This window comes from Artemia sp. Qi Xiang Cuo, chromosome 16 (assembly GCF_049724085.1).
Source record: "Artemia sp. Qi Xiang Cuo chromosome 16, ASM4972408v1, whole genome shotgun sequence".
In the NCBI taxonomy this organism is placed as follows: Eukaryota; Metazoa; Arthropoda; class Branchiopoda; order Anostraca; family Artemiidae; genus Artemia; species Artemia sp. Qi Xiang Cuo.
The window spans coordinates 17786703-17814376 of NC_142809.1; the positions used below are offsets into that span (position 1 = coordinate 17786703).

At 35.4% G+C, this 27674-nt stretch overlaps 1 protein-coding gene across 1 annotated transcript in view; it reads left to right on the forward strand.

Annotated features, from left to right (window-relative positions):
• Positions 1 to 8757: 8757 nt before the first annotated feature.
• The window catches only part of LOC148942640 (kynurenine aminotransferase-like), a 41430-nt gene continuing 22513 nt past the window's right edge, over positions 8758 to 27674 (forward strand). The window contains exons 1-2 of the mRNA XM_089102149.1: positions 8758 to 8999; positions 17423 to 17572. Coding sequence (XP_088958275.1) covers positions 17433 to 17572 — 140 coding nt within the window. The 5' untranslated portion in view covers positions 8758 to 8999; positions 17423 to 17432. The remainder of the gene's footprint in view (positions 9000 to 17422; positions 17573 to 27674) is intronic.

The window sequence follows — 27674 nt, forward strand, 5'->3', positions numbered from 1 at the left end:
AAAGCAAATAGCTTTCATTGAAGGGCTAGCAGACTTAAAGGCCCTCCAGAGATTATTTTTTCTCCTACAACTCCTAAGTAGACTAGGGGTCATCCTAGAGGAAAAGCATTCTTAAACTTATGATTAGAAGGTTAAACAGAACAAATATCAAGAACAGCATCTTTAATAGAATCATAAAAAGTATCAAATAAATTACAAAAATCAGAATAACTCTCAAAACCACCCCAAGAAATTTCTGCCAATCGTGACCTAAGAAACATCAATTCTACTTCACCAAACCTAAAAGGCCTCTTACCAGACTCACCAGTCCTCTCAACAGTCAGTTTATCAAGTCCGATATAATTATTAATAATGCTTGAAACATCTAACGGGTTATTTTCAAGCTCAAAAAGTCGTCCTACAACTGGGGGCGTTTCAAATTTGCCATTAAAAAAACAATTCAACAAAATTTTGATATGGCATTAAATCATAAAAAAATACATGCGAAAAAAAAGAAAAACAAAGAAAAAAACAACAAAAACACCATATCTAAGCACAATCCGAGAATGATCGAATCTTTCGTGGTATTGATTGACCAGGTGGTTTTGCCAAAATTTGCCCGCGGTCAGTCCATACATTAAATTTTACCGAAGCTATCTCTTGCCGCATTTAAAATTTCACGACGCTTTTTTGTTAGCGATTCTGACAAAAATATTCCACTCTTTGCTAGTTTAATCTTTGCTTTGAAAACAACTCGAGCTAATTCCACATTTATGAAGCGTATTAGCACTGGAGATGGAGACACTTTAGATTGATTGTTAGAGTCATTCAAACTAAATCGATAAACATTTACAATATTATTGACTTCAAAACCAGGGACCAGCATCTTGTCTTTAATGATAACCGATAATTCTTTCTTTAGATCATTTCCAGGCCTCTGCCTTACTCCATTCATCACTAAGCAATCCAACATATTTTCTTGTTCAAAATCATCCACTTTCGATTCCAATGACAAAATCCTGCTTTCCAAGCTTTTAACCATTGCGAATAGTCCTTTGAGTGATTTTTCTATTTCTTGGAATTTTGGGTTGTAATCAATGGAAATAGCATCATGAATTTTTTTTTACTATAAGATCAATTGCTTGATTTGCTGTATCAGGGTCTTATAGTTTAGCCTTAACTTGACGGGAAATCTCAGCTGTAAGATTCACTTGTGTCCGATTTAATTCATCCTGGGTAAAAGCTATTTTTTGCAGGATTAGGCTAGGTGCCAGCGAGTCTTCTGCAATAACGCTCACTGGGTTTAATGCTAGATAAGTAGGTGATGACGATTTACAAATGTCTTGAAACGAATCTAATTCGGTAAATGCTTTACTAATATCTTTTTCCGTTCTTTCGCGAGCACTATGGTTATCCGAAAGTAATTTCAAATCAGGCTCTGCCACATGGTGCTCAGAATGATCGCCGTAGCAAAAAACTGTATATTTGTGTCAAGATTTTTGAGTTTAAGTTGGGTCTGATGTATTTCAATCATAGGAATATCACTCACTTCACTGCTGGCCGGCATATGTTGGAGTGGCGAGTGAATTTTACAAATTGAAGCAAAATGATTATTTATGATATCCGCACTCACTGGGTCACCATCACTATCCAGTAAGAAAAACTTTGGACAGACCTTTCCCATAAGATCTTGGACACTTATGGCATTTCCTGGGGTTAGAATACAATAACTTATTGAGCATGTGAGCACCATGCTCCTTTATTGCTTTATGGATTTCACTAACAACAATGTTTCGAAGTTTTCGAGATTCTTGGAAAAATCCTTCCTTAGAGTTTATCACGTTTATTTATTAGGCACAATTTTTTTATTTATCAACGATTTACAATTAGATTTGCGAGTAACTTTTTTTACTGGAAAGGTGTCACAATATAACTGGAAAAGTTCAGCTGAAAACTTAGATACCATTTAATAACCATTGGTAAGACAAAGGGTAAATATTTCGCAGTTCATATTATTGACTTATGAAGAAAATGAACATACCACTCGATGCCTTGTTTTATGCTCTTTACGTTTATAATAATCATTTCTGTCACATTTTTTTTACCCCCACCCAATATATACCAATTCATTTTGCGACAAAAATTATTACTATGTTTGGAAAGAGCATAAAAAAGGCATCGAGTCGTATGTTTACTTGATTCTTAAGTAAATAATATGAACTGCAAAACATTTACCAGACACAGGATATTGGCACAAGACTTGGAGCTAAGTTTTACTTTGAAATGGGCGTTTTCGTCAGTAATGGGTCTATATAAATAACTTATCAATTGTTTTGGGGGAAAGGATGATAAAGGGCTCCAAAAGATGCATAGATGGTCACTTGCCCCAAAAAGAGGGGCTATTTCGGAGACACAGTAGTAATCTTCAACGTTGATAAAAATCAAGTCTAGAATTTTATCACCGCATGTAGGTGACTTAACCACTTGATCAAGATTAAGAGCAGATCTAAGCCACTTTTGGTCTAGGTCATTAAAATCACCACGTAATGTAATTGCAGCATAAGGCTACTTGCAGCGAATTCTGTCAGTATAAAGTTGCAGATATGCCGTCAGCTCCTTCTTAAACCCGATACGAGGAGGGTAATAAATAATACAAACAAAATACAAGATACTTCTTTTGGGAGGTTCTTGGGTCTGGTCCAGAGCCATAGAACTTCGGTTTTGGAGTCGTCCTTTATTTCAGAAAAGGAAAGAATCCGATTTGGGAGGGTAGACTTACAAAAAAAGCCACTCCTCCGACATGAGAGAGAGGGATACCATCTTTGTCCTATCTGGGCTTAAAATGGGAGTCATAATTTTGATTTGCTTGTGAACGCTACAGTTTCAAAAGTAGAAAATTTACAAAAACTGGGGCAACTTTATCATTTTCTAATCCCGAAAAGTTCAATCTCAACCTATAAACTAAGAAAAAATCACGTTCAGGGACACTTGAAAGTCCCATCTTTTGCAATGCTCTATTTAGAATGGTGGAATTCAGATCGGCACTCGGCTGTTGCTTAACCCCGTGAAAAACAAGAGCTCCAAGCTGTTTTTCTTGCTCATAATAATCAATTTTTACCTCAAGCTTTGCAACTCGAGTCTCTAAATTTTCAATTAGGCCTTTAAAATTCTTTAAATATACCAATGATTGTTCAAGATTGATATTAAATTAAAGAAACACTGAGGAGTATATTTATTAATTTATTTATTTGAAAACCCTTCATACAAAAGTAACAAGACGGAGCAGTTAGAGAAAACAAAATAGCAAAATAATAAAGACGGCAATTAGACACTTCACGAAATACAAGACAAGCAAATACACGAAAGAAACCAGAATAAAAAGAAAAAGACTTCTAAGTGAAAGAGTATAAACACAAACGTTTACTATCTAATATGCCCATTATCTTACCACTGCAAGATGTGGCTCCAGTGGCGTGACAAAATAAATCGTTAAAATTCACAATAATTGTCAATATTGCAATACATGAATCAATTATACTATAACAAATAAACGCAAACGATTTTCGGGTCCAAGGTGGGAGCCAAAAGCGATAAGTTGAAAAACGATAACAGCACTATCTAATTTATATAATATATGTGCGAAAAACAAAAAGAAATCTTCAACATGGCGCGACCTACTGTATATGCTGCAGAACAGTAACGTTAAACAATCATACAAGAATTAAAAATTATTGAAAAATCCGTCACAATTAAAAAACACAACACGACGGACCATAGGAAAAAAGACAATATATCACTGCTTAAGAATGTGGGACCAATCATTTAAATTCCCATCAATTGTTCGATTATGTTTTGCTATCAGTATGACGACGGCAACCTCTGGGTCAACAAACTTGAATTTAGCAATAGCGAGCGAATTTCTATATCACGGAAGCAGATGAAGCTTATATTTGGCGAAACGAAAGAACATGGATCGAATTTTACTCTTGTGAGTTTTAGTTAGGAGTTTCCAGAAGGGTGCGGTGTAGAGGATATGGGGAAGGGTAACAGCATTATAAAGACTTTCTAAAAGATGTCGGTTGAATCGAAGTTTACAAGGTACAATGGAAGCGTAAGCTGCTGAGATTCTACGTCTGATTTGTTCAAGAAGAAGTTTTCGGGTGAGTCGGATAGAAGAAGCAACGGGCAGATATAAATACATAAAGTGATCTATAGGTCGAACAGAGCTAGATCCAAGCGTGATGGAAGGGGCAGAGGAATTTGTTTTCCAGTTAAACAGGACACTATCAGATTTGAAGGAGTTGAATTCAAGCCCAATTTTCTGATATTCAGCCTCAAGGATTCCAAAACTTTCCGTGATACGTTGAAGGGTTCAACTAAGGTTTAGGATGTCGTAAGCATAGCATATCAAGGAAAGGTTTACAGAAGACAAAATCAGCGAACTAGGGAACAAATCTTGTGCTTCCAGAACATAGTTATTAAGGAGGTCGGGAGAGGTGACAGCTCCTTGACGGCCTCTTTCTTGACTGGGATAAGTTGTCTACGCGGAATCGGGGGCTTCACTCACAATAGTCTCGATAGAGTTTTGAGTAGTTGGTCCCTACTGCATTTATCCAGAACTAGTTTTGAAATCGTACTCATCGTTAACTCTTTTGTTTTTGTAACTTCCTCCTCAGTTACAACGATCTTGCGAGTAAATTTTCGGTAGACTGCTCGGAAGGAATATCGTTCAGAGACGCGTAACTTTTAGAATTTTTTTATAAAAATCTGGGTTTTGCAAGACCTCTTTAAATGGACTTCCAACATTCCTTTCAGTTATCTTATATCATGGTGATTTTGCTTACAGGGATTAAGACTATTCTTCGTATCTCCAGCTTCAGTTTTTGAAGATACTAAGTCGTCATCAAAAGCTGAAATTTCTTAAATTTTGACATTTCTCAAGCTATTACAACAAAATAGAAAATCAAATTATCTTTAATAGGGCAGGCCCACGGCAGCAGAGACAATCAGGAATTGACGGCATTCAGGAATCCCAATGCAGTAAATTCAAATCAGTCCAAATGTCTTATTTCACGTCTGGTTAAAGCAGAAAATTATCTTTTTTCTAAGTTCACAAGTGTCCAATTAACAGAGTTCACAATTGACCATTAACTTGTACAGATACTACTACAAGAAACCATATGTTCTCACATCTGAGAAATATTTTAGATTCATAAAAATACTCTTCTCTCTAGTTGTGATAAAGGCGATCCTGGAAGATCTAAAATCCAAAAAATAAGAAAACCCAGTCTTCTTCTCCGTATTAATTTGGAATACACTTGTTAAACACTAGAAATTTAATTCTGGGACTTAGAACATTAGGCATTATTATCACTGCAATCAAGTCCTCTAACAATAAAACAAAATTCCTCGGGCAATCAACTCCACACATACAAAAAATCGTATCCAATTTCTTCAATGTCCAAGTCCTTTATTAATTAAAAGGAAAACTTCTTTAGCAATCAGGTTGACACATCCATAAACACGTATCCAATTTCATTCAATAGGTCACGATGCTTCAGTAGGAAACTGGTTTTGAGATTGCAATGTAAACCACACTACGTCATTATGCTTTGAACTCCAATGAATACTGAATAATGATAACCTAAAAGTTACTATACAACAACAGTTCAGGGTGTGTGAGGTAACAAATACTTGCTAATAGACATCATAACGGAACTAAGGTCAAGGCAAGGATTTAGCTTAATATCATCCTGTTGGGCTGCATAAAAGCAAGTCAAGTATTTGCTATATTGTTTGTTGGTTTTGCATGCTCAGCTTATTTCAAACACATTTTCAAAGTTGCTGACTTAAACAAACAAGAATCAAAATTAGCCTTCCCGTTGCCTTGTTTCAAGCATTTTATTAAAATTATAGACATGAAGAAGGATTTACCTTAAGTCTGTATTTAAGCTGACAAAAACACAAAAATATATCAAATGGCAAGTTTGCTTGATTCTGTCATTGTTTTCTGTTGTAATTCTTTTTGTTCCATTTTGTAGCCATGGCCTTTGTGGCTTTAAAGCCTTGAATGTTTTATCTGTCTACAAGCATCGGATTTGTCAACTGCCAAAAAATTGCTTAGTTGGACTATTGTATTATATTTTTATCATTTTGCCTAAGACCTTTATCGTCCCTTATAAAATCACGTGGGTCTAACCCTGGGTTCTCACTGAGGTGGTTTCACGCAAAAACGGTTGCTTTTGAGCAATCTGTCAAATTTCCTCCATTTTTTGCGTCAATTCTTTGCATCACAATGGCTCAATGGCTGCATTGGAATATTTCTATTAAACCATGAAAAACTCTTGCGATATTGAGTGTGAGTGGGTGAGTGAAGGCGCGTGAGTGTGAGCCCCCCTCCATGTTAGTGTGAACGTTTTATGGCCACCCTTCAAACCACTCTACAATGGGGATTTCCCTTGCACTTCCTGGCTGAAGGGTTACGAAAACAAAATCAGCACCGCCGCCTTGAACCTTTGGGGTCTAGTGCATTCAAACTTACTTTATACTCCCATAATAACCTTATATGCCCCCGGCACATAACTTATAGTTCTTACCCCGGGTTCTGGGGGGGGTGTGAAACCCGGAGGCATTGTTATATGATCTTTGAACTATTCGAACAAAATGCTATCTCAAAATTTCGATAGGATACATTTGGAGAAAAGAGGCCGTGGGTGAGGCTAGCTGCCCTCTGATCACTTTTGACTCTTAAGAACGGCACTAAAAATTCCGATAGAATGATCCCCTCCAAAGCTTATTTGACCATCCTTTCCATAGTAACTGCCTCGGCCAAAAAAATAAAAATAAAATATTGAAGCCGTATGGCCTTTACTATAGGACATGCTATAGTTTTGCCTCTGATTCAAGAGGACTGAATATAACATCTGAAACAATCCAATTTTTTTATTAGTAATTCGTTTCAACCCCACGATTGTCTAATAAATATTGTAAAGTGCTGATTTCACATTACTACTTGCACTCGTGGCGAGAATCAGGTGATTCCACCTTACCCAGCATTAAGGATCTTCAAGACCTGTTTGGACCATGTAGTTCGTTCTGCAGCCAGCTGCTTTGGAATTGGGAGCCATTAGGTTGTCCATCTGTGACCAAACTTTCTGAATCTAGCAATAGATTCAAGATCTGATATAACCAAGTTCCACCAATTTTTTTACTGTCCTCCTTGGCGTCTCTTCTATGAACTGACGGTCACAGCTAAAAGGATTCGGTGAGGCAAGTACTCTTGAGGTCTCCGTAAGACATGGCCTTACAATTTTAGTCGACACTCCTTGATCGTGATGGCAACGCATTGCTTGATGCCACACATTTGAATATTGATACATTTGAATAACATGTTGAATATCGACGTCTCAAGATCCATCAAAACAAATCTGTGAGCGAAGGTATGTAAAATTGCCGACATGACTCAACTGTACTTGACTTAGCGAAAGATGATCAGTATGATTTATTAATGTAAATTTTGTTTACCCTGTACTGACATTTAAGCCAAAGTGATCCGCCTAGGTCACCACATTATGGTGCATAGTTTGGGTTTTCTCTGGGTTCTAAGATGATTCCGACATCATTAGCGTATTCAAGGTATGTAAGTGATGTTTTCTATCCAATATGAACTTTTGGATGAGAGGATAGTGCATTCTCAAGTACACAGTCAATACAGTAGTTAAACAAAATCGGAGTTGTGGAATTAAAAGTTTAAAATAAAATTAAAAGTTCTAGTGCCCTTTTTAAGTGACCAAAAAAACTGGAAGGCAACTTGGCCCCTACCACGCACATTGTTTTCCCGAAGTCTACCGATCAGAATTTTGAGATAACAATTTTGTTCAGCCTAGTCAAAAATCTAATAAATATGTCTTTGAGGATGACTTAATCCCCCACAGTTCCCGGGGGAAGGGCTGCAAGTTATGAAGTTTGCCCATTGTTTACATATATTATTGGTTATTGGGAAGTGTACAGATGTTTTCAGGAGGTATTTTTTCTGGTGGGGGAGGGGTCAGAGGAGGGGGTTGCGTGGGAGGATCTTTCCATTGAGAATTTTTCCTTCGGGGAAGGAATTTTCTATGAAGGGGGCGCTGGATTTTCCCGCATTATTTAAAAACAATCAGAAATTAAACAAAAAAGCAAGTTTTTTCAACTGAAAGTAAGGAGCAACATTTAAACTTAAAACGAACATTAATTATTACGTATATGAGGGTGTTCGCCCCCTAGTCACTACCTCGCTCTTTACGCTAAAGTTTTGTTTTAGTATTTTCAAAAGAGCTATCTATTCTAATTAAACGGCCTTTGTGATTCAGGGGCTTGTGATTCGAACTTTAGCGTAAAGAGCGTGGTATTGACTAGGGAAACCCTAGGCAATATAAGAACCCCCTCATATACATAATCATTGCTGTTCGTTTTAAGTTTTAATGTTGCTCCTTACTTTCAGCTAAAAAAAACTTGTTTTTTCTATTTAATCATTTGAATAAACCAACCATTTAGTAACATGGCCAAGGTGTCGTACAACATGTATTATCATCATCACAGGCAGTTTTGAGGTATGACTAAAACCTAACCTCTCTATTTTTATAGTGCAGTATAGGCCCGTGGGGTAATTTTCATTACAGTCCTCATGTCAGTGCGAAAAATCCCTCTTTTTCGCTCATTTGGTACTTTTGTCTTTTTAAGCTGAGCAGCCGTGGTATTTCCCTGATTAAATATTTAAAAATTGAAGAAGTAGCAGAAAAATGCGAATCAAGCGTCCTAGGGGCTTGAGCAAATTTTCTATAGTTTTAGCAGCTACTCTTGGAATTTTATCTGGAGTTTACATCTGGAAACCGTTTTTAGTTCAGTTTAGGCAGAACAAGGAATCTACTCTTGTTAAAAGCAGTTAAACTTAGAAAGAAACAAGATCCAGGCCGAACTTTAGCTAAGGCCTTTTTTATATAGCCTAGCCTATTTTCTCTGCTGATACAAGAGAATAATCAAAGGTTTGTTATGAAAGTTTTCTCTAAAATTCTACTTGAGCTACTTTTGGCTATCTTAGAAAGGGGTTAGATTAGGAAAACAAAACATTCCAAAAATTGGTTCATGGTTGGGTCTAAGCCAGTTAGGATTGATTGACAACAATCTAGGGTAGGGAAACTTTCTGATAAAGTTCTAGGCTAGTTGAAGGGGTACTTATTTTTGAAACCCCTCAAAAATGGCCTCATTTTAAGGGGTTTCTTGCTCTTTTGAAACTTCATAAGAATTTGTATTCATGATAATATTTACTAGTAAACTAATGAAACTAATAATTACCATTTGTGAAGAATCAGGCTAGCCTACAAATTGAAATATTTTTGCCTAGTGTGTAAAATTCTAGATCAGCTACTTTTTGCCATCTTGGAAAGTGATTAGGTTAGGAAAATAGAATGGTAAATTTCTAGGTGGCCCTATAATTTAGCTAGTGTGAAAGTGAAAACATCATTTGATGCTTTTTTTATGCTCTTTCATAATATAATAATTGCTTCTGGTGCAAATTGCATTTTGAGCCCTTAAAAGGGCCCAGAGGTATTTCATTTTGGTAACCACACAAAGAAGTTATAACCTAGCACAACCTAACCTGCAAAATACTTGATTTTCAATTCAAACTGTTTTCCTTCTGTTTCAAGTTTTTCAAATGCTGTCAACAAAAATAGTGCTTAATTTTGTGATTTGAAACTCAACAGTTCAGGGTATATTCCAATTCAAGGTATATATTTACACATTAGGGGATGGTGGGGTAAGGTAAATTTACTGGTAAATTTGAAGTGGGCCATATAATTTAGCTAGGATGAAAGTGAAAACATCATTTGATGCTTTTTTATGGTCTTTCATAATTCATACAAAATACCTTCAGGGCCCCTTTAAGGGCTCAAGATGCAATTTGCACCAGAAACAATTATTGAATTATGAAGGAGCATAAAAAATCATCAAATGATGTTTTCACTTTCATCTTAGCTAAATTATAGGGCCACCTAGAAATTTACCAATAAAACTTCCAGTAAGCTAATAAATTGAGTGCCAAAAACAGACTCTGGAAAGGCATTGCCAAGATACTATGTTTAACCTTCTTCTGATTTCTCTATCTTAGAAATTTCCCTTGCCTACTGGAGAGATTTATACCTAGGCTATGAATTTTGACAAAACAACATTATACCTTAATTTTCAGTTTCTTTTCCTCTGGTTTAAGTTTTTAAAATGCAGCTCCTGTTATTTAACTACATTTTTAAGCCATATCAATTTTTTTAACACTTTTAGCCTATTGCTCTAAACATTGTTACTTACTTGTTACTAAATTCCTGGCTTGAAAGACTAACAGTAGCCCATTCAGGAGTAGATAAAGGCCATGTTAGCCACTGCAACTTGCTCATACCATGTCTATGTGTTATACCTCCACTAGTTTTAGAGAGTGTATTAATACTAAGAAAGACCAGCCCAGAATCTGTATCACAAAACTGCTCAATATGATGATACTAAGAAAGACCAGCCCAAAATCTGTATCACAAAACTGCTCAATATGATGATGTGATTTTTGATAAGATTTCTTGACCTATAGGCCTAAGGGGTAGCATAATAAGCCAATTCTTTTGATATATCTATTGATATCAAAATTTTGTTTTTTAAATTTCTGGTTACTGTTTATCCATGTTGCTCCTTGTTTAGTTTGTGTGTGATTTTTGTTATCATGTGTGATTCTATTATATATTTTAGTCAGATTGTTATTTTACACACCATTAGATATGATTTTAATGAAAATCACACCAACAGATTAAGCACTCCTGAGCATCCTAGTGTAGGGGTTTCAAGCTCCCTATCTGCAAAATGTGGAATTTTGTATTTTTTGTCAGAAGAAAGATCACAGACATGGTAATTTCTTTTCCCAGGGGTGATTATATCAAACCAATGGTCCTAGAATATTGGGAGAGGGTTCATTTGAATGGAGATTAAAAGCTCTAGTGCCCTTTTTGAGTGACCAAAAAGATTGCCCAAAATAGCCCTCTCCTGTGCCCCCTTTCTTCCTGAAATCATCTAATCAAAATTTTGAGATAACCATTTTGTTTAGCATAGTTGAAAAGTACACAAAATTATGCATTTGGAAACAACATACCCTCCCCCGTAGCCCCTGGGGATAGGTCTTTAAGTTGTAGAATTTGCCTATTGTTTATGTATAGTATTTGTTATTGGGAAGTATGTAGACAATTTTTGGAGAAATGATTCTGCATGGGATGGGTTTCTGTGGGGATAATTTTCTGTGTAGAGGGGAACTTCTGGGGCTGAACTTTCCAAGGGAAATCTTACACTGGGGAGATTTGCCAGAATTCCTATAAAAAATTCTGGTATATTAGTGTATTCTTGTGAAGTTATGTGTTTAATCTAGGATTACATCTGACCCTATTGAGGGAAGGGATTAGATAAGGTTGTCACAGTAGATAAAATTGTATTTGGAATGAGTTTTGAATAAGGAATATAATGGTACTATTATGGTACTATTAGTCTGTTATTAAAATGTTTCCTTTACAGAGAGAGTCCAGTGCTCTCAACACTCTCAACACTAAAGCAAATTGGTCTATGTTCCAAAATAAGCTAAATGATGAAATTACAAGTTTCACTCAACATGTTCATGGCATTTCTTAACACTTTAACAGTTAAGACAGCTACGATTGACTGATTACGACCTTGACAGTCTTTACTAGTAAATACAGCTAATGATGCTATCCCCAAGACAACACCTAAGAAAACATTCCCTAGCAACAAATGTCCTAAAGCATGGTGGACAAATGAGTGCCTAAATAAATGGAGGATAAAAAAGGCAGCTAGGACAGAATTCATAAAAAAACCATCACCTATTACATACTTAAAAAAATTACTAGCAGAATCTAATCTAAAAAGGACAATAATAGATGCTAAATATAAATACTGGAATAATTTTGCAAATAATTTCTCCAGAGAAACTCATGAGCCAATTATACATAAATTCATAAGCCACATCTGTGGGAAATTAAGACTTCCTCAACCGGCACTCCTGTATGAGCTTATACATAATAATACCCATTATGACAATGATAATGGTAAAGCTAACCTACTTTGCAACTATTTTTGTTAATAAGCTAACATCAAATAATCAAAGCAAACTGTCCACAATTCCTATGAACCCAAGTTACCAACCACGCCCAGGATCTGAGTACATAACCAATCCATTTTCAATCCAGGAATTGAATAATGCAATACATCATATTAGGACCAAAACTAGCAGCAGCTATGACAATATACACCCTACATGGATAAAGAATCTCACACCTTCATACAAACAAGAATTGCTAAATTGTTATAATCATGCTTGGGCATCTTCTAGGTTCCCCAATATATGGAAATGTTCGTCCCTCCTACCAATCCTAAAGAAAAATACACCAAAAGATAACCCTGAGTCTTATAGGCCCATAATGATTACACCTGTGATGGGGAAAATAATGAAGAAAATGATATATCAAAGACTCCTCTGGTTTGTTGAAAAAAATAATATGATCCCACACACTCAAACTGGATTCAGGAAACACCACTCCTCAACAGATGTTTTCATTTTGCTAACAAATCCAATAAATATAACTTTCTAAAAAAATAATGTCCTAGTGGGAGCTTTCCTAGATTTTGAAGGGGCATATGATAATGTGAACCACCAAATCCTTTGAAATAAACTTGCAAACCTTGGAGTACCCCCTAAGCTAGTAACCTTTATTAAATCGTTCATAGAAGTGCGAAGTTTCATCGTTTGTGTTGGTTCAGCCTCTTCACCCCAAAAGACAATAACCAAAGGCCTACCTCAAGGAGCAGTCCTCAGTTGCCTCCTCTTTGCCCTATATCTCTGGGACATGAACCTACCCCACACGAATCTACAATATGCTGATGATCTGGTGCTATGGTCATCTGGCAACACCTTTGAGACAGCCCAGTAAAATCTGCTAAAGTCACTTTTCCAGTTCGAAAAATTCTCTCAACATTCAGATTTACCCATTGCACCTACCTAGTCAAAAATAATCCAATTTCACCAGAAGCGAAACCATGTTAATGCAAAACTAACTCTAAATAAAACAACTATACCAGAAGATAATAATATTAATTACCTAGGTCTAATGCTTGACCAAAAACTTAATTTCCACCTCCACATTTCAAACACAATAAGAAAATGCTATAGAAAAGCAAATATACTAATAAGACTTCTTTCCACACCCTGGGGTTGTAAGGAGAAAACCTTACTCCAGTTTTATAAATCATATATAAGACCCCATATTGACTATGGGCTCATCATCTATCGTGCATGTGCAAAGACCCAGATGCAAAAAATTTAAACAACACAAAATGATATAATACGTCTCATATTTGGTCTTAGGAAACCCACAAGCACCAAGTTTCTGCTTATGGAGGGTGGATTAACAACAATAAGGGAGAGACGTAGCTTTCTCTTGACAAAACATCTAACAAAAATTGAATCAAATAGCTCACACACATTACGTAATTGGTTAAGAAATCCAGCCATGTATAGAGGTATTGCAGATGAGTATGCCAATATTCAAAAGAAGTTCCCTGTACCTGCAAATTCTATTGCACCTACTTTCCCCCAATCCCCTCCATGGAATTGGTCATTTCCCATAATAAATACTGAATTTTCAAAATGGAATAAAGATTTAACCCCAATTGCTTTTGTCCAGAAATAATTTGCAGAACTTAATACAATTACCTATAAAAATCACTTCCAAATATTTGTTGATGGGTCAAAAATGAATGAGAAGGTTGCAAGTGGTGTTTTCCTTCCTCACCTGAAAATTGCAATGGGTGAGAGATTATTTAATAATTTATCTATAATGTCTGCTGTGTTAAATGCCATAATCATGGCATTAGAACACCTTAAGCAAAACCAACCTTTGATTGCAATTTCGAATAATATTATCATCTATTCCGACTCTTTATCAAGCCTTGAGTTGCTGGCCTCAGCTCCACAATATAAGTTGGACATTGACACTTATCATTGTCTCAGTATTATTGATAATCTTGCTTCAAGTGGCATAAAAACTTATTTTCAGTATATTCCTAGCCACTCTGGCATAAGTGGTAATCATCAGGTTGATTAAATAGCTAAAAATGCTATAAATATTGACCAGCCAAGTGGGAGACCAATCCCAATTAGAGATATTTTCTGATGGAGGCTATCAGATATTAATTTTAATAAGATTAATCCTATCCTTTCCCCCTTTCCCAATAAGTATCTTTCTAAAATCTATCATAGAATTCGTTCTGGAACAAATGGACTAAATTTCCTTGCATTCTCATATAAGCTTTCTAATTCAAGTGGTTCAATTCCCCTGTCCCCTCTTTGCAGGCATTGTAATATGAATAATGAAACAATTGACCATGGCCTATTTGAATGTAATATGCTGACGTCTGCACAACATACCTTGCTTTGTAAACTGTTAAAATACTTCAAACACCACAAATTCTCACTATCAGCCAAGAGCTTAGCCAACTATACCTGTACACAGAGCACAGAAATCGATATCTATCATCTTATATTCGAACTCCTTGAGTCAAAAGATCTACTGAAAGATATCTGAGAATATCTAATAAACAAGAGACAACCAAGACAGTAGCTCTGTAGCCCACAGAGTGAAGCGAAAAGAAAAGGGCTAAATAGTATCAACTGAATAGCCCGCCTGCAGTGACTTAGAAGAAGAAGAAATGTAACTGTTATTAAATTGAGTACTAACAATTAAGATTTCATTAAAATAATACAGAATGATAGGATAATTATGAATAAGTGTTAAATTGGGTACATGTATAACAAATAACTTTTGACTGCCTTGATGTAAGTAATCAATAAGCAAAGAGAGCAATTTACATGCCAAGGTGTCTTAGTAGTCCTTACTTCATATAATGGTCCTCACTCCAGCATTAACGAGAGATTAGGGTATCAAATATATCACTTCTAGTTCCCATTGTTGCACATTAATTGCCTCTTTAAGTGTCATGTTTTTAGCAACAGTTGGATCTAAAATCTATTCTAGGATGCCTATTGAGCTTCTTTTTTAGCATATCTCTAAGACAGCTGTTATTTTGTAAATCACATTAGCCGACCATAAAAAAGAACAAACAATAATAAATAAGGGTAAGTAGATTGAGAATGTTTTTTAAGGCCAATGAAAACACTAGATAAAACAAAGCAAGCATTTTAGGAGAACAGACACTGCCCTTATTCAGTAGCCTATGACAAAAGAAAGTACAAAGAAAACACATTTACATTTTTGAACAAAAATGTAAATAAAAAAAAAACAAATAAAAGCAAACAACATAAAAAGAAACTAAAATGAAAGTAAATAAAACTAAAAAATAGAAGAATTAAAATACCTTAAAACCAAACAACAAAGAAAAGTTTGATTTTGTATGACATTAATAAAAAAACTAAACAAAAATGTGAATAAAAAAAACAAACAATAAAAGCAAACAAGATGAAAAGAAAATGGAAAAGATACAAAAAAGTGGAAAATTGGAAGAATTAAAATACATGAAAACAAATAACAAAGAAAAGTTTAATTTTGTATGACATTAATTAAAAAAAAAACTTTCCAAAAAAGAATTTTTTTCACTCCCTAATCAAAGACAGAAAATCCAAGTATGCCTGTTCATGCCAAAATAGTCTGTGTATGAAACATGCCAAGTTCCTATGCCCCAAATGTGAATAGTGGAATGATTTTTGTGTTTTAGTGCTTCTAACTGATATATCTGAATATTTTGTTAGCGAAATTGCAATAAATTTACAACAGTATTTTTCTCAAATTTTTAAAAAGTGGGATGTCACAGACCCCACTCTGCATTTAGTATAACCTTTTTTTTCACTCTTTCAGTTAAGGATTAAGTTGCTTGAGATGGTACCATCCAGTAATTTCATCATGCTAATTAACATCTCAGGGGGGATTGGCAGATAAAAGAAGGGGAAGTCTTAGGGAAATTAATTGTTAATATTGTTGATTTTAAAAGGTTGACTGTCATATTATTAGGGGGAGCTTCACCTGATACTTTTTCCAGGATATCCATTTGGTTTTAGATCACCAACAAATTTCTGTCTATCAGACAAGTCAATACCAAGGTTATTAATCATTGCAAGAAATAAAACTGAACCTAAGAGGGTTCCTTGGGGCACTTTATTGTAAATTGAGAGGGGATCAGAATATACTTCCAGGATATACGTTTTTAAATCTTCCAATTTGAGTTTTTGCTGTTTTTTTTCTGTTTGATTTCCATGTTGTTTGTTTTGATCTGGTTTGTTTTGTTCATTTTTTTGTTCAGAAAATGTAAACGTGTTTCTTTCTAACTTTCTCTTAAAGTGCTGAAGGAGGGAAGGGATTGTCTTCCCAAAAATATGTGTTTTTTTTTGTCCAGTAGTTCTGTTGGCCTTAAAAAAAAACCATTCTTGATCTTCTTTTTTTTAATTTGTTTGTCAAGACAGCTATATCACCAACAAATTTCTATTCATCCAAAAAATTAATTTCAAGGATGTTTATTACTGTAAGGAATAAAATTGGGCCTAACAAGATTCTCTGGTGACACCATTGTAAACTGGGAGAGCATCAGAATATATGTTTTGGTAGTTGGTTTGGTGCTACAGTGTGTTGTTAGTAGTAGTAGTAGTACCGTATGTAACTATTTGTACTCAAATGGAAATAAAGACACAATCATTCTACTTAGATAGGGGTTTTACTTTAATTTCGATTAAGAGTTTCTCTATCAATGTATTGTGATTAATTGAGTCAACACCTTTCATAAGCTTTGTGCTATAAAATTGAGCCATGAATTAGGTCTTTTAAGTTTAAGATATTTTGTCCATAAGATGAACAGCATAGTGGGTGGTGGACAGAGAACTGAAGTTTCTGAATTGCATAAGATGAGCATTTAGGTTTATTTTTTCTTTCAACTAATCAGCTAAAAAAAACTTTTTGGGTGATTGGAAGAAAATGGGAGTAAGAGTTATTAGTCAGGCATCATCAAAATCTAGCTTGCTATCTTGCTTTTTCAGATTTAAGTATTTGTTTTTAATATGTTTTTGTAGCAAATTCGATTTGGACATGTTACCTTCATAAGTTATGTTTATTTTTAATAATAAACCCAAAAGCGAATCTGTTTTTATCATGAGTTCAAATTGAAGATTAAAAATTGAAGTCTCTGTCTCTTTTGGAGATGGAGAGCTTTTATTGAATTTTGCACCAAAAAGTATTATTAGCACAAATGATAGGCTTGTTGGCAAATTTTGCTTGAAATGTATGTTTGCAGGGAAATTTGTTCAGCAGTAGCTTACCATGTGCATTTTCTTACTGTATTCATGACTTTCTTGTTTTATTTACATTAGATTTTGACATATGCTAAGAAGGTTCACTAAATTGCTTCAGATCAACCAGTGCCAAAGAATTCTTTCCTGCTCAAGTCTATCATCATCAAGCATGAGTGGAGGTAAATTCAAACTGGCTGATAAATACAAAGGATTGGAGACCAATGTGTGGTTAGTTGATAATTTTTAATACTTTTATAAAATGTTGATGGGCTTGCATATGGGTGCCCATATGGGGTATAAGTCTCTGGTCTTGACATTAAGATAACATAACTTGTCAATTAAGTTTGGGAAGTGCAGTTGGACAACTATTGACAGTTACTCACCAACATTTTTAGCTGTTTTGGTTGAGTAGTTACTGTATGACAATTGTTTCAGTAAGTTCATGTGTTAGTTTTTGCAAAAATCGATAGGAACAAGTCTGAAGCTGTCATAAACATTTTTTTTGAATCATCATCATTTCATTTATAAGCCATCGAAAAAATCTGGGCAGAGCCCAGAGAAAGACAGAGTAAAAATCAAGAAAAACAAAAAAAGAAACAACAGAAATAAAACACACACAACTACAAACAAGGGATAAACAGAAATGACCAAAGATTTGAAGACTTCTGGCATTCAGTAGATAAATCACAAATACGCTTCTCAATAACCCCAGCTGGGTTTACCAGTTGATACTTTCTTTGCAGGAAAGAGTTACTTGTCCAAGTTGGAAGTTCCATTAAATACTTTGCAAATTTAAACTAAAGGTGATAAACTTGCTTTCTCTTACCACAATTAAAAAAAGACCAAACAGGAGCAAAGGCAAGTAAGTGATGAACTGTTAGGCTATTATATAACTGAGAACGGTGAGCTCTAGTCATATACGACACGTTTGAAGCCAGGGAGGCATATGCAGCCTATATGCCATAGAATAGCAATATGCCAACACAAATTGAAGGTGTGTTTGATTCTTTGCACTGGTCTACGCCATCATTTTCGACCATTGAATTTTAGGCAGCTGATTTAAACGTGACTTACCTGTTTGATAGACAATGAACGTTTTGGACATCCAAAAACTGCAATGACTGACAGTGGCGCCACTAAATTTCATCAAATGGGAGTATATGACCAGCAAATTAAAGTGGGAGAGATAGCAGAGGCTAGGAATATGTCGAAAGTACATGTTTGCCACATCTTGAGTGAAGATATAGGTATATGAAATTTATCCGCACATGCTGTTTGTTTTTTTTTCTTTCTTTTTTCTTTTTTTTTGAGGAATGATTATCCCTCTTTTTTGCTATAACCTTCGAGTAATTATAATCAATTATCTCCAAACAGGAAAAGGCATTACAAGAGCATACCATGAATTATTACTTGACAAGCTGAAGGCAGACATTGTGGAGAAATGGCCACATTTAGAAGAAAAAAATCGATTTCACAAAGACAATGACTCTTCACACACCTCAGTGGTTATCATTATATATATCTAGTATTTATGGCTTGAACAATTTCACCTTCCTTACTTGTTGGATCTAACCCCAAGCGACTTCTTTTTGTCCCTAGTCTGAAAACTGCACTTGGAGGATAGAGATTTTTGTCGAGTGAGGAGGGCGTCATCTTCGTAAGCTATTATTTTCCAGAGAGACGCCGAGTAGTATCTGGACAGACTAAAGAGATGGAAGCAGTGTATGTACTTACAAGCATACCATGGAAATTTTCTTAGACTACACTAACTTTTGATTTAAGAATCGATAAAAATGGGTGTAATTTGTTGATAAGACAGTGAGAAAAAAAAATCCCAAAATGTTTTTCCCACTAATGATAATAGAAGTCCGAATATCTTGGCTTCAGGTCTGGGAGCCATTAAAGGGAAGGAACAAACCTATTGACCATTCTTACTGCACATCTAAAGCCTAACACTTTTAACGCCTGTTGCTATAGCCTGCCATTAATAACCAAAGCGATCTTGGTGGTTTTACAGGCTATTTTATTAAAAAACTACACTTAAATATTCTGTGTTTTTCATAATTCCGTTTGGGAATCTGTTCTCTATAACAGAAAAAACAACAAATTAGGGTACAATTTTACCAGTATGCTAAATATTTTACTAGTAGTTCTGTGGTTCTTGAACTCGTACATTAGTAAAAATACCATGTTTTTTATGTATGTGTGAAGACGGAGGGGCTATCGGCTCGTTTTGAAGACTAGTGTAAGAAAATATCAGACTTTCTGTTTATTAATTTTATATACGATTGGGTAGGCTGATAGTTCCTGTGTCTTAGTGTTGACTTAATTTTTTACTTGTTTTTCTTTCTTTATTAGATGTTTAGGTCACTGAACTGTATAATTGTTAATTATTGTTGTTTTTATTGTGTATTTGTTCTTTCATTTTTTTGGCTGTTGCTTTTCTGTTTTTCTATGTTTTGTTCTTCTTCCCTTCTTTCTCTTTTTATACTCCTTTAGCCCATTTTTTTTAATGTAACGAAAGAGGGTAAAAATAAATTATTATTATTATTATTATTAGAAGTTTTGATGTTGATTGGAAATTTCACTAAATGGTGTCTTTAAATTACTTGCAAGAGGTGATTATACGTTAAGTTTTACGACAGAATATTCTTATAAAGCTTGCTTAATGCACCGAGAGTCTCCTTGACATAATCCGCAGGGCTTTACTCACCTTAGCAAATTCCAAAGATAGGCGAAGTTACATTTTTAGCTTCATTTTTCCATTTAATACTGTGAGCTTATTCCAATTGTTGCAAAAGATATGGACAGTACTGAGTCTCAAAATCAACACAATGCATTACCACTGGTTACAGAGTGATGCCAAAGCAGCAAATCAAATCATTTCCTCGAAAAAAATACAATTACCGTATCAAATTTCGTATCGAAATTACTGTATCGAAATATCGTAAAAATACCGTACCGAAATTATTGTATCAAATTTCGTATCAAAATAGTAAAATACAATTTCCGTACCGAATTTCGTATCGAAATTATCGTATCAAATTTTGTATCGAAACATAAAATACAATTACCGTATCGAAGTATAGAATATAATTATGAAATATAAAAAATATAAATATATCGAAATATAAAATATAAAATAAAATTACCATATCGAATTTTGTATCGAAACTATCGTATCAAAATTCGTACTGGAATATAAAATACAATTAACTTATCGAATTTCGAAATCGGCAAAATCAGTTTTTTTATGAACAGAGAGGTCAGGTGTCCTATAATCTCTATAAATTCGGTTTTCTGGCCATAACAATAAAAGCAAGTGTTGTTACTAGGAATTAAAAATTGTGTTTAATATAAAGCACTATCAGAGGCAACGCTATAGCGTTGTATATAGTATAGGCTATTCGGCTCCCAGTGTTTTATTATTTATTATTATTTTTTCTTCCAGAGGCTCTTCATATGGAAGGGGTCGTCGTATAAACTACTAATGGTTCTCATTCGATTGGAAATCGAGAGTTCTAGTACCCTTTTTAAGGGTCAAAAGTGATTGGGAGGCAACGAATACCCCTTCCATGCCCAACGGTTCTCCAAACATATCCAGTCAAAATTTCGAGATAGCCATTTCTTTCTACGTAGTTGATTTCCAGATTAAAATAATGTTTTTGAGGAGGATGCTCTCCCAACAGCCCTCAGGGCACGGGTTGTAAGTTATGCCCTTAGGGCATATAAGGTTTTTATAGAAAGCTTTGTCGTAGAAACTTCAAAAAGGACTCATTCGATTGGAACTTAAAAGGGCTAGGCCGTTTTTAATAGTCGAAAGTGATTGGAGGGCTACTAACCCCCCTGTCACGCCCACCTTTTCCCCAAACACATCTAATAAAATTTTGAGACAGCCATTTTGTTCAACCTAGTTGAAAATTCTGGAAATTAGGTATTTGAGGATGACAACCTCTCCCCCCCCCCCCACACAGCCCTCAGGACAAGGGTTGTAAGTTATGCCCTGGGGGCATATAAGGTTTTTATAGAAAGTATTGTCGTACAAACTTCAAAAAGGGCTCATTCGATTGGAAATGTAAAAGGCTAGTGCCCTTTTTAAAAGTCAAAAGTAATTGGAAGGCAACTAACACCCATTCCACGTCCACCATTTCCCCAAACACATCCAATCAAAATTTTGAGATAGCCATTTTGTTCAACGTAGTTGAAAGTTCTGGAAATTTAGCTTTGAGGAGGAAACTCCCCCGCAGTCTTCAGGGAAGGGTTATAAGTTACGCCCTGGGGGCATATATGGTTCTTATGGAACAAATGCTCGTATAAACTTTAGAGAGGGCTCAATTGATTGGAAACTGAAAGTTCTAGTTCACTTTTAAAGCGTCAAAAGATATCGGAGGGTACTCCCCCCCCCCCCCCACGCCCTATTTTCCAAAATGCATCCGATAAAAGATTTTGAGATAGCTATTTTGTTAAAAATAGATTTTGTTAAAAATAGTTCTAAGATCATATAACAAAAACTCTGGTGTCGACATAGCCCCCCAGGGCCCGGGTGTAGGCGTTGTAAGTTATGCCCTGGGGGCATATGCGGTTCTTATGGAAGGGATGCTCATAAAAACTTCAGAGGGCTCATTTGATTGGAAATTGAAAGTTCTAGTTCACTTTTTAAGAGTCAAAGAGATTGGAGGGCACCTAGCGCCCCCCTCCACGCCCTTTTTTCCTCAAATCCATCCAATAAGAACTTTGATATAGCCATTTTTTTAAAAATAGTTCAAAGACCATACAACGAATATCCGGGGTTGACACAATCCCCCAGGGCCCGAGGGCAGGCGTTGTAAGTTATGCCCTGGGGGAATATATGGTTCCGATGGAAGTAATGCTTGAAAAAAGTTCAAAGAGGGCTCATTTGATTGGAAATTGAAAGTTCTAGTTCAGTTTTTGAGAGTCAAAAGAGCATTCGAGGGCAACTAGCCCCGCTGCGCCCCTTTTTTCCCAAATGCATCCCATAAAAATTTTGAGAAAGCCATTAAGTTAAAAAGTGTTCAAAAGTCAGATAACAAAAACTGAGGTGTCGACACAACCCCCCAGGGCCCGGGGGCAGGCGTTGTTGGTTATGCCCTGGGGTCATATATGGTTCTTATGAAAGGGATGCTCGTATAAACTTTAGAGGGCTCATTTAATTGGAAATTGAAAGTTCGAGGTCACTTTTAATAGTTAAAAGAGATCCGAGGGCAACTAGCCCCCCCCCCCCCGCGCCCCACGCCTTCTTTTTCCAAATCCGTCTGATGGAAATTTTAGATAGACATTTTGTTAAAATCGTTCAAAGGTTGGATAAAAAAACTCTGATGTCAACATAACCCCCCAGAGCCCCGAGGAATGTGTCTTAAGTTATGCCCTAAAGGTATGTATTGTTCTTATGAAAAAGATGCTCTAAAAAATTTCATAGAAGGTCGATTTGATTGGAAATGGAAAGTTCTAGTTCACTTTATAAGAGTCAAGAGCGTTAAGGGCAACTAGCCCCCCCCCCCCACGCTCTTTTTTCTCCAAACCCATCCGCTACAAATTTCGAGATAGCCAGTTTTTTGAAAATTGTTCAAAAATTAGATAACAAAACTCCGGTGTCAATACAACCTCCCAAGGGCCCGGGGGTAGGCGTTGTAAGTATTGCCTGGGGGCGTATATGGCTCTTGTGAAAGGGATTCTCGTATAAACTTTAGAGAGGGCTCATTTGATTCGAAATTGAAAGTTCTAGTTCACTTTTTGAGAGTCAAAAGAGATTGGAGGGCACATAGCCCCCCCCCCCCCCTGGGCCCCCTTTTTCCCCGAATGCATCCCATAAAAATTTTGAGATAGCCATTAGGTTAAAAAGTGCTCAAAGGTTAGATAACGAAAACTCAGATGTTGATACAATCTCCCTAGGTCCGGCGGCGGATGTTATTAGTCATACCAAGGGGTATACATTCTTCTTATGCCAAGGATGTTTGTATAAACTTTAGAGGGCTCATTTAATTGGAAATTGAAAGTTTGAGCTCACTTTTTAATAGTCAAAAGAGATCCGAGGGCAACTAGCCCCCCCCCCCCCCCCCGCCCCACGCCTTCTTTTTCTAAATCCATCTGATGAAAATTTTGAGATAGAAATTTTGTTAAAAATCGTTCAAAGGTCGGATAAAAAAAAACTCCGATGTCAACACAACCTCCCAGGGACCGGGGGAAGGTGTCTTAAGTTATGCCCTAAAGGCATGTATTGTTCTTATGAAAGAGATGCCCGTTGAAACTTAATAGAGGGTTCATTCGATTGGAAATTGAAAGTTCTAGTTCACTTTTTAATAGTCAATAGATTTAAGGGCAACTAGACCCCCTCCCCTACGCTCTTTTTTCTCCAAACCCATCCGCTACAAATTCTGAGATAACCAGTTTTTTTTAAATTGTTCAAAAATTAGATAACAAAAACTCCGGTGTCAACACAAACCCCCAAGGGCCCGGGGGTAGGCGTTATAAGTATTGCCTGGGGGCGTATATGGTTCTTATGAAAGGGATTCTCGTATAAACTTTAGAGAGGGCTCATTTGATTGGAAATTGAAAGTTCTAGTTCACCTTTTAAGAGTCAAAAGATATCCGAGGGCAACTCGCCCCCCCCCCCCCCACACACACACACTCTTTTTTCCCCAAGCCCATCAGATAAAATTTTTAAAATAGCCATTTCATTAAAAATAGTTCAAAGGTTAGATGGAAAAGTTCCCTTGTCGACGCAACCCCGCAGGGCCCGAAGGCAGGCGTTGTAAGTAATGCTCTGGGGGTATATAGTTCTTACAGAAGGGATGCTCATATAAACTTCGGAGAGGGCTCATTTGATTGAAAATTGAAAGTTTTTGTTCACTCTTTAAGAGTCAAAAGAGATCGGAGGGCAATTAGCCCCCCTCCCCTTCCAAGCGCTGTTTCCTCAAACCCATCCGATAAAAACTGTGATAGCCATTTTTTTAAAAATAGTTCAAAGATCATATAATGAAAACTCCAGGGTCGACACAACCCCCCAGGGCCCGGAGGCAGGCGTTGTAAGTAATGCTCTGGGGGCATATATAGTTCTTATGGAAGGAATTCTCTTATAAACTTCGGAGAGGGCTCATATGATTGTAAATTGAATGTTCTTGTTCACTTTTTAAGAATCAAAAGAGATCAGAGGCTAACTAGCCCCCCCCCCCCTTCTCCACGTCCTATTTTCCTCAAACCCATTCGATAAGAACTCTGAGAGAGCCATTTTTTTTAAATTGTTCAAAGATCATATAACGAAAACTCCAGGGTCGCAACAATCCTTCAGGGCCCAGGGTAAGCATTGTAAGTTATGCCTAGAGGGCATATACAGCTTTTATGGAAGGGATGTTCGTACGAACTTAAACGACGTCTCCTTTAATTGAAAAATAAGATCTCTAGTCTAGTTTTTAAGAGTTAAAAGATAATGTGGGGCAACTATCCCCCCACGCCCCTTTTTCCCTGAATGCATCCGAAAAAAAAATTGAGATGGCCATTTTATTTAAAATAGTTTAAAGGTCAGGTAAGAAAAAACGGTGCAAGGTATGGCCTGGGGGCATATATGGTTCTTATGGAAGATTCCTCGTATAAGTTTCAGAGAGGGCTGGTTTGAATGAAAATTGAAATTTCTAGTTCAATTTTTAAGAGTCAAAAGAAATTGGAGGGTCTCTAGCCCCCGCCACGCCTTTTTTTCCCCAAACCCATCCGATGTAACTTTTGAGATAGCCATTTTTTTGAAATAGTTCAAAGGTCAGATAACAAAAACTCCGGTGTCGACACAACCCCCCAGGGGCCAGGGGGTAGGCATTGTAAGCTATGTCCTGGGGCCGTATATGGTTCTTATGAAAGGGGAGCTCGTATTAATTTCCGAGAGGTCTCATTCGACCGGAAGTTAAGAGTTAAGGTTCTTTTTATCGGAGTAAAAAATGATAAGAGAGCAGCTAGTACCTCCTGCCCTCCATACCTTTTAATTTATAAGATGGATAAGACCGTAGAACAAAAATTTGAGGTGACCATTTTGTTAAAAATAGTTCAAACATCAGATATTAAAACTACGGGGTCAACACAAACCCCCAGGGCCCAGGGGCAGGCGTTGTAAGTTATACTCTGGGGGTATATATGGTTCTTATAGAAGGGATTTTCCTATAAGCTTCAGAGAAGGCTCATTTGATTGAAAATAGAAAGTTCTAGTTCACTTTTATAGAGTCAAAAGAGACCGAAGGGCAATTAGCCCCCCCCCCTCACGCCCTTTTTTCCCCAAACCCATCCGATAAAAAAATTTGAGACAGCCATTTGGTTAAAAATAGTTCAAACATCAGATAATAAAAACTCCGAGGTTGACACAAACCCATTTTTCACTTTGATATTGTTACTTTGATACCAGTTTTAATACTTTGATGAACGTTTGGTTGTTTCTTTTAAAGTTTGATTTTGAAATAAGAAATTTTTAAAAACCTGAAACTTTTTGCAATCAAAAACTAACAAAAATTAATAAAAAAAAAACTTTCCGAAAAATAAGTTTTTCAAAGAAAAGTAAAGACGATTTTAAACTTAAGCTCAGCAGATACAAATACCTGTTAAAATTGAAACTCAAAACAACCATAAATTACTATTAAAGAATAAATGAAACCCAAAACGAACAGAAATTAAATAAACAATCATAGCAAAAAACATACAACAAGTAATAATAGAAATGAATAAATAGATCTTAAAGCGAATAATGCTTAAATTGAATATGTAAATCAAGCTTAAAACTGAAAATAATATTTTGCTATTAAATTATAAATGAAACTTAGAACGAACAGAAATTAAATAAACAATCAATGCAAACAAACATACAACATATATTAATGTAAATGAATAAATAAATCTTAAGACGAGTGAAACTTAAATTGAATATGCAAATCAAGCTTGGAACGAACAAAATCACTACAAACAAGAGTTTGGGTATCGGCTCCTTCTCTCACTGTAAAAGTCTAAAACCTATTGCGTCATTGGCGCTTTACTGAAAACTATATGCGTCTTGAACGGTCTTGGAAAGTATAAACAACATCACATTGAATATTCGATGTATAATGATATTAAATTGTTGAAAAATCCATCAGCTCAAGAATTTTATTTCACTGTAATTTTATTTTTATTTTCGATGCTGCAAGAACTGGAAAAGACAATATTTGTAATATAATTCGTTTTCAGTGAAGCACCAGTGACTCAGTAGGCTTTTAGTTTTTACAGTTCAGGAAGGGGGCAGTATCCAAACTCTTGTTTGTAGTGAAAGTATATTCGTCTTGAACAACTTTAGAAAGGACTAATAAATTTAACTGATAATTTGATTTATAATGATATTAATTGCTGAAAGCTCATCAGTTCAAAATTTTACTATAATTTTAATGTTTATTTTCAATATTTAGTGCAAAAGAAAATATTTGAATTGAAATTGGTTTTTCATTAAAATCAAGGTTAGTCATTAGATCCCAATTCATAATTCCGAAGATTCTGAAAAAATATAAGAACGTCAAACTGGATCTTTGGTTGTTTTCAGGTAAAGATATTCCAATGTCCGATTTTTGGCAGACACAATAGCATGTAAGATAAACAAATGTTTGAACAAGTTAAGTCAACAGTTGCAAAAAAAAAAAGAAAAATAAAGTAAATAGACGTCCAAGACTCCAAGTAAGTCTAAAAATTGAACCAAGTGATTAAAGCAGCCTGAAAAGAAGGGCTTGACCTTGAATAGCCATCTTTCAGTGGCCCTATTTCACAAAAAAATCTTTAATAACAAGATTTTTTGATTTTGTATGTATATATATATATATATATATATGTATATATATATATATATATATATATATATATATATATATATATATATATATATATATATATATATATATATATATATATATATATATATATATATATATATATATATATATATATATATATATATATATATATATATATATATATATATATATATATATATATATATATATGTATGTATATATGTATATATATACAGATGCAAGCAGTATGAGTGAATTTAAAGAAGAAATAATTTAAATGAGTCGGTAGAATAAAAACAGAGTTCATGACGTACATGAACCGTAAGAATAGAAGAAAACGTATTGGAAATTGTTTTGAAAAAGGCAAATAGCTATTTTAGAGCTTAACATACCGTATGGATTTGTGCAAAGTATTTTTACCAGCTTTAAATTATAATCTGCGAATAAGATTGGTGAATATTGAATTTGTTTCATACTTTTGAGCCACTAATAGAAGGAAAATCGCGTGTCAGTCTATCCGCATCACC